The sequence below is a fragment of the Crocuta crocuta genome, unplaced genomic scaffold (assembly GCF_008692635.1).
Source record: "Crocuta crocuta isolate KB4526 unplaced genomic scaffold, BGI_CrCroc_1.0 scaffold24, whole genome shotgun sequence".
NCBI classification, from domain to species: domain Eukaryota; kingdom Metazoa; phylum Chordata; class Mammalia; order Carnivora; family Hyaenidae; genus Crocuta; species Crocuta crocuta.
In genome coordinates this window covers 14,383,065-14,402,916 of record NW_027530974.1, presented here as the reverse complement: position 1 = coordinate 14,402,916, position 19,852 = coordinate 14,383,065, and the positions used below count along the sequence as shown (strand labels likewise).

Here is a 19,852-nt window from a genome sequence, read left to right as displayed (position 1 = left end):
TTTTTTTTTTTTTTTTTTTTTTTTTTTTTTTTGCTTTGAAGCTCCACTGTCTTTTCAGTGAATTCATTGCTGGGGAGGGGGGGAGTTTTTCTTTTTTTTTTAACCCAAACAAAGTGACTTTTAACTCTGTATAAAATGTCCTGGAAAGGTTAACAAGGAAGGCTCAATGCTCTTTAATCCAACATATGACAATGGAAAATGCTAGATGGTCCAGAAACAGGACCAGAGCACTAAGAATACCGTGTCCCCAAAGCTGGCTTCAGATGGATTCCAGAGATTCCAGAGTTAAATTAAAAGATGTGCCCTCCCGGATTTAGAATGCCTCGAATACCTAGAATAAGCATAAAAGTGAAAGATATACGTGTACATGCAAACACACACATTTCATACAATCAACAACACTAAGAGGCAAATAATGTGGCAGAGAAAAATACCTCTGTGCATGACAAAGGGTTAACTAACATTATAAAAGCTCTCCCAAATCTGCCAAAAAAAAGAAAAAAAAAAGCTAACAACTCACAGAAGAACTGCCAAAGGACATGAACAAACTAAAAAAATAAAGTGGCCAATAAACATAGGGAAAGTGCTCGCCCTCACTAAGAATCCAATTTAAACTCAGATACCAGTGAGGTACTACCTTTCACTTAAATGATCAACGACTACAAACATTAAATACGAAGGAGGAAACAGACACTATCTTTTTCTGCTGGTTTAATGTCTACTTTAGTACAAGTTTTCCTAGAAGGTAACTGTCCATATAGAACAAATGCAAAACTACATACAGCCTTTGATCTAGTAAGTGTACTTCCAAGATCCCTCTCCCAAGGGAATAATCAGACATCAAAGATTTAACTACAAGGATGTATGTTATTTATTTATAACAGTGCAAAACTACAAATCTATTAACCAAAATGGGAATAGTTCAACAGCCTGGTGTTTTTTCACCTACGTGGTGTTTTTAAGATTGGTTAGATGGCACCAGAAAATGCTTAAGGGGTTTCAGTATAATGTTAGGGGTAAGAGAAGGAAATAGTAAGATCTCAACTTGTAAAAACAAAATCAACAAGGGGTCCCTGGGTGGCTCAGTCAGTTAGGCACTCTTGGTTTCAACTCAGGTCATGATCTCATGGTTCATGGGTTCGAGCCCCCGCACTGGGCTCTGCACAAACAGCGTGAAGCCTCCTTGGGATTCCCCTTCTACCTCTCTCTCTGCCCCTCCTCTGCTTACTCTCTCTCAAAATAAATAAACTTAAAAAAAAACTGAAGAAAGAGGGAGGACAGGTGACTTTCCACCTGCAAAAGCCGGCCCATCAAGTTGGAAACCAAGAAAAGTAAAACCAAGGGAAAAAGGAGAAAGGCAAAATCACAAATGAAAATGACCACAGGACATGATCTGGCCAGGAAATGGCCCCCATCCCCGCCCAGGAAGCTGCACATGGGGATGACTTGAATGACGCAGGCATGATGCAGGGGTGTGGAGCCGGCCAGGGTGAAGAGCCAGGATCCAGCCCATCTGGGCCCTCAGCACTGCCTCCGTGGCACAGATAGCATCCGTGGCACACGCTCATTTCCTGGCACTCATGACAAAGCGCAAGCTCTGGGCCCTCCCGGGGTCGGGGCACCAGACCAGGCAGGCCATTTCCACCAGGCACCTCTCTCCTAGGGGAGGCTGAGCATGTCCAGACCCCCACCCATGCTCTGCCAGCACCCAGCGCCCCTCCAGGTCAAAGAGAGGCATGGGGACCCAGGGAAAAGACTATGAAAAGCAACAAGATTAAAAGAGGTCCTCAGGCAAAAACCCAAACCAAGGCTGTTTTGCCTCAATTTTTCCAGCTTTCCTTTAGACCCAGAGAGCTAAGGCAGCATGAGTTCAGAAAGGCCTGGGGTGGACTGGCAGCCCCACACGTACCACGTCCCTAAGAGCGGGCTCTGAGTCTCCATTTATCTTGCTCGGAAGTGGGACTAGCCACACCCACTTGGTGCTGTCACGATAAGGTTTTCAAGGAAAGTTCCATTCACTTCCTAGACAGAGCCCGGCTCTCAGCTGGTCCTCAGTAAAATGTTAGTCCCTCCACTTAAGAATGGTTTCTGTACTGGGGCGCCTGGGTGGCTCCGTCAGTTGGGCATCCGACTCTTGACTTCAGTTCAGGACATGATCTCCACAGTCATGAGATCCAGCCCTGTGCCGGGCTCTGCACTGACAGCTCGAAGCCTTGCTTGGGACTCTCTCTCTCCGCCTCCACTTCGGTCTCTCTCTCTCTCTCTCTCTCAAAAATAAATAACATTTAAAAAAAAGAAGAATGCTTCTTGTATATTGCTCCTTTTTAAGACCTCATTGTGGTCAAATACACGTAACATAAAATTTACCGTTTTTAGCTATTTTTAAGTAGACAATTCAGTGGCACCAAATACATTCACACTGTTGTGCAGACATCACCACCATCTGTTCTTACAACTTTTCATCATCCCAGACTGAAGGTCTGTACGTATTGAACAAGGACTTCTCGCGTGGGGCTCTGTGCTGACAGCTCGGAGCCTGGAGCCTGCTTCGGATTCTGTGTCTTCCTCTCTCTCTGCCCCTCCCCTGCTCTCTCTCTCTCTCTCTCCCTCTCTCTCTCTCAAAAATAAACAAACATTAAAAATTTTTAAATAAATAAACATCTACCCAGTTTTTACTGGCTCTTCTGAGGCCCTCTGCCAAGAAAAGTCCTTTCTCGAGGAGGATATAAGGCGGGTAGTTTGCAAAGAGCTGCAGGCCAGGTTTGGCCTGTGGGGCCAACTTCCCACAGAAGGTGATGGAATGTTAATGCCAGTACCTTCTCCTGAGCACACACAAGCGTCCCTACACCGACCCACGGACGCAGGAAATAGGAAATGCTATCAAGGCAATAACCGTCTTTCAGGGCACATCAAATGGAGTTTGACGCGGGGCTCTCAACAAACATCCCCCGGATCCGAGGCCCATCGTGGGCTCCTGCCACAGTTCCGGAAAGACGGCATCAACAGGAAATACAGGCAACTCGGCCTGAGAGGTTATGGTCTGTCAGCCATGACCACTGCCTTGTACTTCGACAGGCAGGGCTGCCCACGACTGACAATCTGCAGAGAATTCCAAAGAGTGTCTGCCCCTTCGGGAAGAGGGACACGCAGGAGGTGACCATGAGTGCACACAGGTAACTGGTCACTGGCCACACACAGAAACCAGGAGGCCATCCCCATGGCTAACTGGGGTTTGGTCAATAGTGGCTAATGTGGCATTTCCCCAGGGGTGCAGAGCTAGGCCTCTAGTCTACTCTGAATGGATCAGGTGCCACAGATCTCCGTCCGCAGGACCACATCAGAGAGTCACCAGCGCAGAAGCATTTTCCAGTGGGCTTGGTGTCCGGCTGCGGTGTGGGATAACCAGAAGACGCAGGCCCGGAGGCAGGCTACTTGGCTCTGGGCCCCAGGCCCACCTCGTACTGGCTGTGCGATCTGCAGAAAGTTCCCTGAGCTCTCTGAGATGGAGTTTCTCGTCAATGAGAGTAGGTGCGAGCAACCACGCTCAAAGATCTGATGGCATTCCCAGGAAGGGTCTTAGCCATGCTCGTGCTGGTTTCTTCAGTACCTGGAGTGCATCCTTCCTCTCTGGAAGCCACCAGGCAAATATGTGGCTTGAGGGCTTACCATGCTGCTTGAACAGCCAGCACTTCCACAGGACCCTTCTCTGCCAAAGTTTCTTAAAGACCCCTGCGTTTGCCCTCCTTACACGTGGCGAGGAAAGCCTGAGGTGAAAGGCGAGGAAAGGGGGTGTGCACGTAAATCCAGAACGCACAGGAAACGGGGCAGCAGGTCAGCCCTCGCGCCTCCCGCAGACCCCCAGAGCTCCCAGCCGCTGCCAGGACCACTTCTTTCCATTTTATTAATCTTTACTTATTTATTTTGAGAGAGGGAGAGTGCAAGTCAGGGAGGGGCAGACAGAGAGAGAGGGAGAGAGAGAATCCCTAGCAGGCTCCGTGCGGTAAGCGCAGAGCCCAACACGGGACTCGATCTCACCAAGTGTCATGACCTGAGCGAAAATCAAGAGTCGGGCACTTAACTGACTGAGCCACCCAGGTGCCCCTAGCAAGGCCATTTCTGAGCATCTCTTCTGTTCACTGCATTGGAACGATCATAAGGACACTCAGCACCCATGTTATATGCCATTCAGTCCAAAACACTGGATAAACGGCAATGCGTCCAAAAGCCATAAGAGAAATTACACTTCCCCAAACCAAGGGTGTTAAGAGTACTGGAGGTTTCCAAATGAAAGGCAGATTTCAAGGGTGAGTGCAAGCAAAGAACGCCTTAGAAATAACCATCTACCTTGCCAACGTCTTCCGTTCATTGCTGGGGAAACCCAGAGCCAACCAGCAGGCGCTAAAGGGGCACGAGCGGGTGGGGGGTGCCCACAGGGCCGTGGGAACTCCGCGCCGATCTCCCCCTCCCAGCCTCATCCCCATAGCAACCCCAGGGCTCTGTACTAGTGACAATGCCCTGTCCCTCGTCTGCATCCCTGAGGGGTGGAGCACGGGCAAGCTCCCTGGGCGCCACAGTGGGCAGCTTGCCTCAGCTCTGGGCAGGGCCAGCCGTGAGCTAAAGCTCACAGCCCACTGTCGGGAGCATAGGATAGAAAGCTCTGGGGCTCCAACTGATTTCTTTTTCTTTTTTTCTTAAATGTTTATTTATTTTTGAGAGAGAGAGAGAGTGACAGAGATAGAGTGCAAGCAGGGAAGGGCAGAGAGAGAGAGAGAGAGAGAGGAGACACAGAATTCAAAGGAGGCTCCAGGCTCCAAGCCGTCAGCATAGAGCCNGGGTGCCCACAGGGCCGTGGGAACTCCGCGCCGATCTCCCCCTCCCAGCCTCATCCCCATAGCAACCCCAGGGCTCTGTACTAGTGACAATGCCCTGTCCCTCGTCTGCATCCCTGAGGGGTGGAGCACGGGCAAGCTCCCTGGGCGCCACAGTGGGCAGCTTGCCTCAGTTCTCGGCAGGGCCAGCCGTGAGCTAAAGCTCACAGCCCACTGTCAGGAGCATAGGATAGAAAGCTCGACATGGAGCTCGAACTCAAGAACCTTGAGATCATGACCTTAGCCGAAGTCGGTCACTTAACCAGCTGAGCCACCCAGGTGCCCGCAACTGATTTCTGCTATCACTTACCGTTTTGAAAGAAGCAGCACATGTTTTCTTTTTTTAATCTTCTTAAATTTTTTTAATGTTTTATTTATTTCTGAGAGAGAGAGACAGCATGAGCAGAGGAGAGTCAGAGAGAGAGGGCGACACAGAATCTGAAACAGGCTCCAGGCTCTGAGCTGTCAGCACAGAGCCCGACAGGGGGCTCGAACCCACGAACCATGAGATCATGACCTGAGCTGAAGTCAGACGCTTAACCGACTGAGCCACCCGGGCGCCCCTTCTCTATCTTCTTAAAACAAAAACGAATAACCTTCCCATCCCATCTTTCATTTTCTTCTCCATCAACCTTCTACCTCTGCCTTGATGCTCAGGGCACATGGCCCCAGCGGTCCTCACAACCGGCAAACAACTGTCTGAACACAGCACCGTTCACAACACATCACACCGTGTGGTCCCCACCAGCTGTTATTATCCTCGACCTCCTTTCTGTAGGCGCGGAAAATGAGACTCAATAGGTTACGTGACTTCCCCGGAGTGGCTGAGCTCACACCAACTCCAGGGCACTGAATTAGCGATTCTAAGGGTGTTACAATCAGCGGCAAAGTAGAGCAAGGGGGAGGGGCAAGTGAGACGTGTGGGACACAGAATTACAGAGTCGTTCCGGCAGGAAGCCATACGGCTTCCATAAAACCATGTGGCTGCGTCTCAATATACTACGGAGCAAAGGACGACACAAGAGCTATGCATGCAGGGTTACCGCTCACACAAGGTTCAAAACCAGGCACAATTAAGCAGTGTTAAGAAGAGATCAATAGTAGTGAAGCCAGAGACATGCAAGGAAGGAAGTGATCCCTGGAGTCGGGGATGAGGGTAACCATCTTCGGTGGTAGTAGGGGCTTTTGCGCATAGGTATGCTGGAAGGCTTGCTTATTTATTTATTTTTGAGAGACAGAGCACAAGCTGGGAGGAGCAGAGAGAGAATGTGAGGCAGGCTCCAGGCTCTGAGCCATCAGCACAGAGCCCGAGGTGGGGCTCGAACCCACAAACTGCGAGATCGTGACCTGAGCCAAAGTCAGACGCTCAATGGACTGAGCCACCCAGGTGCCCCTTGCTAGGACTATTTATTAAACCTCCAAGTTCTGAGCACTTTTCTGCAGGCATGTCATGTTTCACAATTTAAGGCAAGGATTACTAAAGAGAAAGAAGTGGGAACCACTGAGTCGCCTCACTAAATCCGAGTCATTTCTCGTGCCTGACCCTTCGGAACTCTCTCTTAACCCCTAAAATGCCAGTGGAGGTAAAGGACAACATCCCAAGTTTATAAGTCACTTCTATCCCCAGTGCGACTGACACACTAGAGGTGATGTGGAAAGATCTGGAGAGACCTAGACCATGCCACCTCAAAGAAGGACAGGCAAGAGCAACCCAGGGAATGCCTTATCTCCTTCTGCACAAGAAATAAACAAAGGTCTCCTCAGTACGTATTCGTCATGCTCTTTCTACTGCCTCCCAGGCAGGGTTTCACAGAATCTACCTTTAATAGCACATACTGTTGAGGGCTACCAGGTCTCAGCTCAAGGGCTGGGGCTTCCACTCTCCTGGGAGTCCTGCCTTCCGCTCTCTCTTGCGTGAGCAAAAGTTACCACAGATGGCTGGGGGCAGAAGAGCCGCAGGACACCAGATACTAGACACAAAGCCGGCCTCAAGCCCCAGCTTAGCTGCTCCACATTGGTATGACCTTGTGAAGACTCCCAAGGGTAAGAGCAGATCAGAGCCTAAAATCCCTCCTCTGTGATGCATCAGGGACAGCAGTTTCCATCCTTTACAGAGATGTTGTTCAGAAGCGAAAGAACAGATGGGAACCCCCTAAAACCTGGTAGGTATTCAATAAGCAGTATGAGCCTCATGAAAAACCAATGACATCACAGCACTGTTTGGGTGGGGGGGCAAAATGAAGTTTCCAGTCTCCCACCCAACTTCTCCTACTGTACAGCTGACTGGCCTTGGGACAACTCTTGATTCTTTCTTCTCCGGTAATTGGGAAGCCTAACAATACACACTTAAAACTCCTTGTGAATCCTTAACAGAAGATTTAACTCCACTAATAGAAATAAGTCCTGGGTTCCAACTTCCTTACGCTGGTGAGATACGAGGAGAAATAAAATTCAACATTAAAAAAAAAAAAAAACGGAGGCACAGGTAAATTATCTAGTGGCCACTCTGTAACTGTCATGTTAACTAAGACAGTAAAAACACACATGATTATGACACCGATTTTCCAAAAGCCCAAATTTCCCCCCGAGAGCCTCTGGACCCTTTTTCGGTAAATCCCCCTTTCCTGGGAACCAGAAATACAGTTTCTGAAGATGCTCCTAAGTAGGAAAGGACACAAAAGACAGGCAAAGTCAAGAATAAGGGTCATAGACAATGCAATCCTCCAACTGGCTGGCAGATCATAGTTGACTACTGCAGCTATGGGGCTTTTCAATCACCCTGGGCAAGTTTCCTACTAGCAAATCAGGAGAGGGGTACAAATGGCCTCAACAGGTTTCAACCCAAACCCAGTTTCACTGTTTTCACTTTTTTAATGTTTATTTCTTTAGAGAGAGAGAGAGGGAGAGCAGGTGCACACACTCAGACGCACAAGCAAGGGAAAGGCAGAAAGAGAGGGAGAGAGAGAAGCCTAAGCAGGCTCTGCACTCTTAGTGTGGAGCCCGACGTGGGCCTCGAGCTCACGAACCACGAGATAGATCATGGCCCGCGGTAAAATCAAGAGTGGGACGCTTAGCCAACTGAGCCACTCCGGCACCTCTCATTGTTTTCGTTTTTTTTAAAATAAACTCTTTAGTTAAAGAGGGACACAAACCTCTGATCAAGGGGAGCACATGGTAAGAAAGATGATAGCATTTAGCAGAGATAAAGAGCCAACACCCTGTGACGTTGATATGGATTTTATTTTGTACGGAGAGCCAGTCTGCAGATCTACCGTCGTCGCTGCCTCTTCATGATGATTCTCTACTCGTCTCAACAAGAAAGCACCAACCCAGCCACACAGCCACACACACACACACACACACACACACACACGGAACAAGCCTCTCTCCGCTCCCCCACCTGGAGAGCACTCTGCCATACTTACCATAATCGTGTGTTCTGGAAATCTGGCACGCACCAGCTTCACGAATTCCACAAAGTGTTCTGAATACCCATTGGCTACGTCCAGGCAGATGAACTTAACCTGCGGCACGGCTTCTAAGATGCCGCTCATCTTTTCCAGATCGCTCTTCCCGCTGCCGGAACTCACAGCTACATGCTGTACCAAAATAAACGGAGAGGCACAAAACGCGAAGAGTAGTTAGCCATCAAAAGTCAGACCCTGCCCCTACCCACTCGCTCCACTGAGCCTGATGTGGAGCTCAAACTCATGAACCACGAGATCATGATTTGAGCTGAGATCAGAGTCGGCCCACTCTGCTGGGCCACCTAGGCGCCCCTCCCGTAAATGCATTTTTAATTATTCAGGAAATCCAGTCCTTGGCTTTTCCTTGATTTCTTCAAGCTGTGTGGAACTCAGCCGTGGAGCTGCGTGTGTGAATTCTCCTGTTCTGGGAGATGAGGAGAGGCAGGAAGAACGAGACGCGGCCAGTCAACACAGGCTTCCTCCTGCCAAAGCCGTGGCCATCCTCCTGAGCATCTTGCATAGGAAGCAGGGGGAGGGGAGATGTCTAAAACTCCTCTGATAAAACTCCTTCCTTTTTCTTTTTTTAAAGTTTATTTATTTTTAGAGGGGGGGCAGAGAGAGGGATAGAGAGAGTATACCAAGCAGGCTCTGTGCTGCCAGTGCAGAGCCCACCGCGGGGCTCGAACTCACAAACCGTGGGATCATGACCTGAGCCAAAGTTGGACATTTAACGGACTGAACCACCCAGGCGCCCCATCCGTCTTACTTTCTTTTTTACTCCCAATACAATGATATCACAACGTGCAAATTGTAACCTACGCAAAGAGCTGCTAGACTCAGGGTTCCTATTGAAATGGGAAAATGTCCCAACAAGCAAAAACCCATGAGCCTAAAATGATCTTTTCCAACTGCACCTGTCCCTGTTCACATCTGGAGCCGCTACACGCTGCTGGGGGACACCCTCTCCCCAACCTCCACAGCACTGATTCTCTCCCACCACCCCCCCACCCCGCTCCTGTGAAAATCTGCTCTTGGGGGGGGGAGAATGTGTTTTTAGTAATTTATGCCTCAGTGCCACTAGGCCATGGGATTGTGCCCTGAGTCGGCATCTCTCCTTTTATAAGAATATTTATATTTTATGTCACTCTTCTAAGCCAGAAGTCGCACATGGGGGACCTACCTGCATATCCTCCGTGATTTGTGTCCCAAATCACAACAATGTAGTGACAACCCAGACACCGAGTGTAAACAGCCTGGGCACTTGATACATATTCTCGTTCTCTGTGTTGGCACCAGTTTTCGCTGCTGCTGCTGACATTCTGACCAGCCGAGACCCTACTGTCCCTCCCACGAGGGCAACGCTACCTTTCCCATTTTCCCCTTCGTTGCTGTTCAAGTTTGGCAAGCGGGACTCAAGATCGGTCCATCTCTCTCAGCGTTACCGGGTATTTGATATTTTCCTCTTTTTAATTAGCCTTTAATTTGATGGTGGGGGGCAGGGGCAGAGTAGAAAGCCAAACGATCACAGTGGGTCATGAAGGCCAGGGTGCCAACTTAGAACCCGGGAGTCAGAGGTCTGACACACACAAAAAAGAATCATTGCTCTCCGAACTCCTTGCGGAGAAAGGAAGAAGGTGGCACAATTATAATTTACTCAAACACAATGTGGGAAAAACGAAAGACCTGGCAGTAAGCCCGAACTACTGTACCTCCAGAACCACCTTCTCACGAATCAAAATCCACATACAGCACAGCGGGGGGGGAGACCAGCATAAGCTCAAAAGCAGTACCGCATGAAGTCACTTCCCAGCCACACATGATCTGATCACAGAGGAGAGCGTCTCCAATGCAAAGAAATTTCTCTGCTGGCACTGGCCCAGGATGCCAGGTGGCAAGCCAGGTGTGTTACATAATAATAGGGATTTTTCTTCTTTCCAAACTGCCTTTTTTTTTTTAATAACAGCTTTATTGAGATATAATTACATACCTCACAGCTCACCCAGTTAGAGAGCACAGGCGAAGAGTGTTTGGTGTATTCAGAGTCATGTATCCGCCATCACAATTTTAAAACATGTGTCCCCCCCAAAACGGCAGTCACTCCCAAGCACGTTAGCCCTCAGCCTCGAATCTCCCCCCCGCCCCATCAGCCTTAGGCAACCACCAAAATCTACTTTGTCTCCCTAGGTTGGCCTGGTTTGCCATTTCGTGTAAACAGACACAGATTTTCATGTCTGGCTTTTTCACTCAGCAGAATGTTTTCAAGGTTCATCCGTGTTGTGGCATATGAGTGAGGACTCCACTCCTTTTGACAGATGAATAAATAGTCCATGGTATGGACGTTAACAGGTTTTGTGTATTCATACATCAGTTCACGGACACTTGGGTGATTTCCACCTCTAGGCTCTTACGAATAACGCCGCTACAAACACCTGGGTCCAGGCTTCCGTGTGGCCACAGGTTTTTCTATCTGTGAGGTCTCTACCTAGAAACAGAATTGCTGGGTCACATGGTAACTCGGATGTCTAACCTTCTGAGCAACTGCCAAACCAATTTCCAAAGCAACCGCCCCAATCTACATTCCCATCAGCAAGGCGGGAGGGTTCCACTTTCCTCACATCCACGCCAACTCTCATTAGTATCTGTCTGATTACAGCCATCCTCACAGGCATATTGTTTATTCCACTCCAAAACAACTTGTTATAATTAGATGTTTTCCCTCCAGCCAGAAGGACTGCTCAGACTGGACGGGCCCCTGCCACAGGCTCTCATGACATAACGCGTAACGTTTCGTGGGCAAAACAAACGAACAGATATTCCTGTTAGGGGCAGCCTAACGTTTTCCAAACAGGCTACGGGCAGATTTTCTTGGCAAGTTCCTGACAAGGATGAAGGGCAGGGGCCCGCTACTTACTGCCTTTCCCCAGCTCTCTCTAAGGACTCCGCATGTCTGTCTGCTGCTTGATTCCAATCCCTTTGACTACCCTGAGGTCCGTCTCACCCCCCTCCCCACCCCCACAAGCAATGTCATTTATAACCAGAGTGTAGTCTTACCGGCAGACACTCGGGGTGATTAGCAGCAAACAGCTTCCATTCATCCAGGGTGTAGTGCTTATGAATCGCTGTGAACATGGAGTGCTAGGGAACAAAACAGCACGGTCAGCTCCAGAAGTCACTCGAGCCACCTCTCCTGCCTCCTGGTGGCAGGGGTGACCCCCCAACACAAAAGCATTAGGCGCTCCTGATGTTCACGCTTAATGTGCTTTAAATATGCAAAGAGCCAAAAAACAGACAAGGTGTAACCGAGTGAAATCACAAAACCGTGTTTTCCATTCTGATCCGATCAGACAACACTGCCTTCCGGACTCAGGAGGCCCTGCCCGGAGGCTGGGAGGGAGGGAGAAGGAGAGTTCTCAGGGCCCTGTCCAGGCCCACCGCCTGAGTCCGGCACAGAGAAGGGGACAGCAAGGGCCTTAGCCTAAAGGCTGCCGGAGGGCCACCTGCTGCTTAGCCAACCCAAAAGAACCTCAACTTACACCTGAAAGCTTTTCTTTGTGTTCACGATCTAAACTTGGCTTGCTAAAAAAGCTAAACTCAACAGGCAGTTGGTATTTTTGAGCGAGGGCGGGAGGGAGGGAATTCTACAATGTATAATCCCAAATCTAGGGACTTTCAACCAATCTGACATCGACACTTCGCACACAAGCACTCTGCACGCCACTTCACGTCATTTGCCTCTTTGAACAACCTCATATGGTAATACTGGCTTTGCGGACAGAAAGGGGGCTTAAGAAATTTAACCGCTGGTTGGCCAAATGGGGGCAAAGGCCAGAATCAAACTCCTATCGGACTGCAGAGCTCGGGTTCCTTCTCCCCCATCAAGATCCTTTCCTCGGGGCACCTGGGTGGCTCAGTTGGTTAAGCGTCCGACTTCGGCTCAGGTCATGATCCTACAGTCTGTGGGTTCGAGCCCCGCGTCGAGCTCTGTGCTGACAGCTCAGAGCCTGGAGCCTGCTTCAGATTCTGTCTCCCTCTCTCTCTGACCCTCCCCCACTCGCTTTCGTCTCTGTCTCTCAAAATAAAGACTTGAAAAAAAAAAGATCCTTTCCTCACTCCCCTGGGTTTATTTCCCCCTCTATGATTTCCCATTCTAAAATTCCGTGGCTTTATTAACTCACACTGTCTCAGTGGATTCTAGAAACAGAAAGTTCATGGTACCCACACACGGTTTCAATGTACGCTGCCTCGCTGTATTCGCAGCATACACGGTCTCAATAATGGCAAGTTCTTCCTGCGAAAACGGGCAGGGCACAGCAGGCTCTCTGGTTTTCATGGACTAGTGATCTGATATGTGAATTAATCAGGATTACTTATTCTCCCTGATCCCACCCACTTTTATACTAATACATAATTCATAAGCAGCAATGGCTGATCACAGAGCAGAGCAAGGAAAAGACAAGGGGGGAAAAAAACACCAATTTCTTTAGCAATTAATTCACTAGCCTCCGGGTCGAAGCTCGGTGGGGGCTGAATACAACTGATCGTGGAGTCAGACAGACCACCCCTACTCCACTTTTTGAATTCATAATTCGTTTGAAAATCTTCCTTCTAATCACTGGCTAATAATGAATCCTAACACCTCCTGAGGTTTGACTTGCTGCCCACAGCGAGAAGCTCTTTCAACTAATTGGATTTATCTTTTCCCTTGGCAGGCATTATCAATGGGGATAGACACACACACTCTGCACAACAGAAGCAAACATTTCACATGTTGGATGAATAAGGTGTGTTGCAGCTCGGACAGAGCCGTGTGGGACAAAGGTCCTGCCCACTTATGGTTTTTCCTTTATTTCTCCTAAGGCCAGGGAACTCGCTGTCCCTTTATAGGAAATGACACCGGTTAACTGGCTAAAAGGGACCCTGAGCTTCTACTGTTATCTGTCCTTGTGAGTTGGGAGGCAAATCCCTTATTCCAGAGTCCGTCTGGGTTTGAATCTTGGCTCTGTCTGTCTCTACCCGACTGAAAGCCCGGAGTCAAGTGACCTCTCCTCTTCCTCTCTGCCTCAGTGTCCTCATCAGGAAAAAGGAACCCACCTGGAGGGGCCATAACAAGTGGCTGGCACATAAGTGCTCCGTAAATGTTTTTGTCCAGAATTAGGTAATAAATGCTATCCCCCAGGCTGCATACAAAGGCAGGTCTGCTTTAATTTATTTTATTTTTTTTTTAATATTTATTTTTGTGAGAGCACAAGCTGGGGAGGGGCGGAGAGACAGGGGACAGGGGATCCGAAGCAGGCTCTGCGTTGACAGGCTGACCACAGCAGCGAGCCAGATGCGGGGCTTGAACTCGGGAACTGTGAGATCATGACCTGAGCCGAAGTCAGACGTTCAGCCAACTGAGCCACCCAGGCGCCCCCCGCCTCAATTTTAAAGGAAAGGTCACTCTTCTATAATATGACACTAGCCTAACTTGATAATATCTCTAGTTTCTAAAACCACCATGAGCATTTCCAAGGAAGAAATGGGTGCAGACCTAAACCATCTCCTTGAATGTCAAGTCCAGACTCTGTCCATCTTCTGACTGAAAAGAAAGGAAAGGAAGTACCTCCCAGCAGCCATCAGACTCAGAACCGAATAGTTCGGCCACAGTGAATGACCCGAAATGTCTCAGTTTTCTCCTCTTCTTTGTGTCCGAGCAAGTCCAGGATGGGCTCCTGACCACCTGCCCAGGATGAACAGCAGAGGGAAGAAAGCCCGCCATCCTACCTGTGACATCACCGCTGCCATCTCGAATGTCCCCACGGTGTCCATGTTGGCCACAATGATGGGGATCCCTGAGTAGGTCTGCTTCGAGTTCCGAAATGTGAACGTTCGCTCAAGATCCACCTAATTGGCAAAAAGGGAAAAGGAACAATTTGCTCTTTAAGTGTCTCGTGAAGAATTTCCAGAGTTTGGAAGCAAGGGCGTAGAACAAAAAGCAAGTGCGTGTCCCTCGGTCCCTTGGTCTCCTAGGGGCTGCGCCACATGTTCCCAAACCAGGAGAATCCTGAGGAGTCAGAGTAACCAGGCGGCCGTCCAGGGACAAAGCCGATGCAGCACAAGGCACTGGGGGTCTGTCACCAAACCAAACCTCGGAGTCGGAAGCTCTTCTCCTTCAGCTCTGCTCCCAAGCCACTGTCTGCCGCCTTCTGTCCTTCTGTCCCCAGCCCGATCCATCTTGGCCCTAAACACCCGCGTGCATGCTGTCTTTTCCCACCTGCAGGCGCCGGAGGGACCTTTCCCCTTCTGGGAAAATCAGCTCCATCCACGCTTCCCTGCCAGGCATGACTTTCCCTTTAAGTCTTCCCCACGGAGAGAAGCAGACACTCCAAACTGCAAACCAGAATCCCTTAACCCGTCCACCTGCGGGCTGCTCTGTAATTGTGAGCATCCTTCAAAGAGCTGCAAGGAAGTACAGGGAGCAGGTGTTTGACATGCAAATGGAGGGGGGAGGGCCCTCCGATTCTCCTGTCTCTCCAGCTGCAGGGCCCTGGCTGTGAAGCCAGCTGTCGGGAACCCAGGAGAGCTAAGCCGTGACGGGGGGCGAAGCAAAAGTCTGCTAGGGCCAGGCAGGCGCCAAGAGCTAGCCGACTCCGAAGCACGTCTCTGACCCACGCAGATGCAAGGCCTGCCTGCTGGCGGGCCCATTCTTCAGCCTTTTCCTGCCCCTCCTACCACAGGAAGGCCGCCCCCTGCAGGCTGCAGTGCCTGGTTTCTGGCCCAGTGCAGCCAGTGCAGAAGCTGAGTGGGAGCGCATGCACAATGGTGCCGGACGTGGAGGAGGGTCTGTGTCACAAGGCCTCTGGCTGGGCCTGCACGGCCTCGGGTCCCGCTTTCGGGGAGTGACCTCCTCCCCTCCGGAAGCCCCTTTTCACTGCTGCCCAGCTCTGGGGCGCCTCGACATCTCATGAGGCGTCTCAGCTGAGTTCGGAGATTCTGCATATTCAGCACGGTTTGTCTCCCGGGCTGGACTGCGAGGGACCTGCGATCATCCTGAAAGCGGGTCCCTCCCCCAGGAGAACCGGCAGGAGACCTACAGGTGTGGCTCTTTGGTCTCTGAAATAATTCCAGCCGACATTAATCCTGCGTGGACCAGCAGTAACATATACTTATATGAATGTATCTGCATAGATCAGCAGCAATCATTCCCCACCGCGGATTATCTAGTTCCTTCTCTTACCTCTTTTCATTTGAAGTTTGTTTTAAGTTTATTCATTTATTGAGAGAGAGAGAGAAGTGGGAGAGAGGCAGAGAGGAAGGGCGAGAGAGAATCCCAAGCAGGCTCCACGCTGTCAGCACAGAGCCGGACACGGGGCTCTCGCACTCACAAAAACCATGAGATCATGACCTGAGCTGAAACCAAGGGTCTGATGCTTCACCCACGGAACCCCCCAGGTGCCCCAAGGCAACCTTCATTTTGCGATCAACGTGTCAAAAAACACCACGGGACACCTCACTTAGCCTTTCTTGCTTGCTCTCTACAAGGCTCCCAGAAGGCTTCCTGGGTGAATGGTGTCCTAGGCACGTCCGCACCGGCCCCAAACAGCAGGGCTGGGGGGAAATGAGACGCAGGAACTCCCTGAGCAGGTGCGGCAGCTCGTCTCTTTCCCTACTTCCTTCATCATGATCCTTGGCTCAACTTCAGTGAAGAAAGCTAGGTCCACATTCTGAGTGGTAACTGAAGGGGTCTATTAACTGCAACCCTCTGTGCTAATGGCACTCTACCATTCCGGCTTGGCAGGCTTAACATAGTCAGAATTCCTTGGTCTCAAATTACTCATGCTCCTCCCAAGACTGATGGGGAGAGCAGCTACAGGGGAGGCCAGCTGAGCTCACAATGGGTTTTTTTCTGGGCACCCCAAGGCCTAATATTAGCGGTATGGAAAAAATAGAGTTCTCCTTGGAAAAAGGTCAGCCTTGACAGTGAACTCCTGCCCTTATTCCTCGTCTTCCTACAGTAGATTGCGCACAATCCTTAATTCTGAGAATGAGAAATAACATTATCTTCCCCAAGTAAAAATAAACTATTGAGAGTACATGAAAATAAAAAGCCTCTGCTGAGCGAAGGAAAACAATCAACAAAACTAAAAGGCAACTTAGGGAATGGAAGAAGATATTTGCAAGTGACATATTCGATAAAGGGTTAGTATCCAAAATATATCAAGGACTCATACAACCCAATACCCATAAAAAGAAGAATCCTATTAAAAATCGGCAGAGAACCTGAATAGACATTTTCCTAATGGCAGATGGCCAAGAGACACTCATCATCACTCATTATCAGGGAAACACAAATCAAAACTACAGAAAAATGCAAATCAAAACTACAATGAGATATTACCTCACATCTGTTGGAACGGCTCAAATAAAAAAGACAAAAAAACAACAGGTGTTGGTGAGGATGTGGAGGAAAAGGAACCCTCCCGCGCTGTTGGGGGTAATGCAAACTCATGCAGCCACTATGGAAAACAGTGACGAGGTTCCTCAAAAAGTTAAAAATAGAGCTACCCTAAGATCCAGCAATTGCACTACCGGGTATTTACCCAAAAAATACAAAAACACTAAGTCAAAGGGATACATGCACTGTAATGTTTATAACAGCGGTATTTACAGTGGCCAAACTATGGAAACAGCCAAACTATCCATCAGCTGATGAATGGATACAGAAGATGTGGTATATAGACACAATGGAATATTATTCAGCCATGTAAAAGAATGAAATCTTGCCATTTGCAACAACATGGATGGAGCTAGGGAGTATTATGCTGGGTGAAGTAAGACAGTAAGAAAGAGAAAGACAAATACCATACACTTTCACTCATATGTGGAATTTGAGAAACAAAACAAATAAACAAAGGCAAATGGGGGGGGTGGGTGGAGAGAGAAACCAAGAAAGAGACTTAACTGTAGAGAACAAACTGATGGTTACCAGAGGGGAGGTAGGAGGGGGGATGGGTTACATAGGTGATGGGGATTAAGGAGGGCACTTGCTGTGATGAGCCCTGGGTGACATATGGAAGTGTTGAATTACCATATCGAACACTTGAAACTAACATTAATTATATTCTATGTTAACTATACTAGAATTAAAATTTTTTCAGTAAAAATAAATTAAAAAAAAAGTTTTTGATTATCTTCCCCGATCTTACCCACACAAACAAAAAGACACACACACACACACACAGACACACACACACACACACACAAAAATACACCTGTTGTTCACTAAGAGAAATAGATATTTTAAATACTCTAGCCTCCTGGCACCTCCAAATCCCCACTCTGATTTGCCTGATTTGCAAGCAACATAAAGTAATGAACTATCCCTCCCCTACCTCCAAACTACATGTTTCTCCTGCCCTTTAAACACAACCTCATTAAAGTCAGTCCTACAGCCCAACATTTGGGGACGAAAAGCACAAAGGGAGGCCCACCGACCACATTTCTAAATATCTCAACGTTATGGTCAAGTTGACGGGCTTCTACCTAAGTATAAGCCTTCTACACGGGGTCCGATCCTTCCACCTTGACAAACATTAGTGACCTGGAAAGTGCCAGGACATATAGTGTCATGGGGAGCCAGCCCCTGGCCTCCAGTCCACACCCTCTTCCCGTCCCACCCGAATCTTGATGTACACACACAGACCCCCCCCGGTCTGCACATGAAGCTCCGTGCACACACACATCCATTGTCACACACAGCTGCCACTTGGCCTCTCTCTTGAGGGAGAAGGTGAGCACACCTGCTTCGCGCCAGGTCCTTGGGAAAACACATCCTGGGAAAGGGCCCTTCCTGCAAGCCTTGGAATTAGCCTGCAGTCCTTTGGGCAAGGAATTCCAGGATTCCGAGTCCCTGGAACATGGCCTCCATGAAAAGGCATGACGCTGTGGCCCTGTCCGGTGAGGAGGGGGCAGGGGAGCCGAGGTAGGGTGTGGGGCAGGGGCCTCTTGCCCAGATCGATAGGCAATTGTCTCATGAAATAAGCGTATCCATAACCCGTCTCACCTAGAAATGGTAAGTCGACAGAGACAATCCCTCTTATCTATATAGTTCTAGTGAGTGGCTCAAAAATGTGGGATAAATTAATGATGTTGTGCCTTGGCCCCTCCCCCCAGCCTTTCTCAGGGCAACGCTTGGCGGGCCCCAGCCCAGCTCTGTGGGATGTGTTCCATCCCTTGCAGGACTCCGAGAAGCCTGTGCAGCTATATATCAACAGAGAGCCGTGGGGTTCTCCAAATGGGAAAGTCCCCCATGGCTAGCCCAGCATTCTCTGTGTGCACATGAGCATCAGCCCAGGAGGGCTTCCAAAATGCATACGCCCAAGCCACTCCACACTTAGTGAGAACCTTTGCGCCAGAGACAGTGTGTGTCGTTTGGAGTGTGTCCCGAGGTGATTCTGAAGCGGCCGTTAACGATTCTACTCGCACCCTCTAATTTTACAGAGCAAAATTTGAGAGAGGCTGCTACGGTTTGAGCTGCGTCTCCCGAAAAGATAAAAGATGATCTGTAATAAGGTCTTGGCCGACGATCAAGGGAAGATGAGGTCAGTAGGGCAGAGCCGCATCCCAACAGGACTGATGTTCTCAAAATGGGAAAAGCTGGACACAGACGCGCAGAAGGGGAGTCCATACTGCAGAGATGAAGGCAGACATGGGAAGGACGCCTCTCCACGCCAAGGAGCACCAAGATTGTGTGCAAACAACCAGAAAACAGGAGAGAGAAATGTAACAGACCCCCCTTCACAGCACTCAGAAGGATCCTGGACATTTTGATCCTATGGACATTTTGATCTTATGGACATTTTGATCCTATGGACATTTTGATCCTATGGACATTTTGATCTTATGGACATTTTGATCCTATGGACATTTTGATCTGGGGCTCCTAGCTTCCCGGGCTGGGAGACAATCAATTTCTAATGCGTAAGCCACATACTTCAGTGGTCTTTTGCTACAGCTGCTCTGGGAAACGAACATAGAGCCAAGGTACTGAAGTATACAGCAGTGCCCACAGCCCTCAACTAAAATTCAGGTCAGCTTGCTCCCAGCCAGGCTCTCCACTGCCATGCTCTGATTCCCTGTGGGCCAACGTGCTGTGGCCCCCCGAGGCTTGACCAGACCCTCCTGGATCGGGTCCGCCTCTCCCTGGGCCACCGGTGGAATGAATCACTAGTGAGTTTTAAGAGAAGACTGGATTCTCTACTGCAAATTTCTTCATGGCCTGACTTCCAAAGTCATGGCTGTGTAAGTACCTTCGTTTTTGTTTTTTTTTAATCTTATCCTCGCTTAAGGGCTCAGGTGGGACATCAGAGCCAGGAAGGGGTCTTCGGGAAGAAGAACAGCTCTGGGAGTCAAGGAATGTCAGGACGTCCCCAGTGCATCAAATAAAGGCAAAGTTCATGCCTACACGTGACTTCCTTTGAAGGGATTACCCAAATGCCCCCCCGAGTAGCCCTGTGGGACTTTATTCTCATGTACCAG

General features: G+C 49.3%; 1 protein-coding gene across 4 annotated transcripts in view; it reads right to left on the bottom strand.

Moving 5' to 3' along the window:
• GMPR (guanosine monophosphate reductase) overlaps window positions 1-19,852 on the bottom strand; it is a 44,136-nt gene that overhangs the window by 19,802 nt on the left and 4,482 nt on the right. For 3 of the 4 annotated variants that reach the window (XR_013336553.1, XM_077770128.1, XM_077770126.1), the window contains exons 2-4: window positions 14,099-14,218; window positions 11,387-11,470; window positions 8,294-8,467 (exon numbers count right to left, since the gene is read on the bottom strand). Coding sequence is in view for 3 of the 4 variants with exons in the window: in XM_077770126.1 (XP_077626252.1) it covers window positions 8,294-8,467; window positions 11,387-11,470; window positions 14,099-14,218 (378 nt within the window). In the remaining variant the exon portion in view is untranslated. Of the gene's footprint in view, window positions 1-8,293; window positions 8,468-11,386; window positions 11,471-14,098; window positions 14,219-14,588; window positions 14,711-19,852 lie in introns of those variants that run through there. The other variant, XM_077770127.1, reaches the window with a different exon arrangement.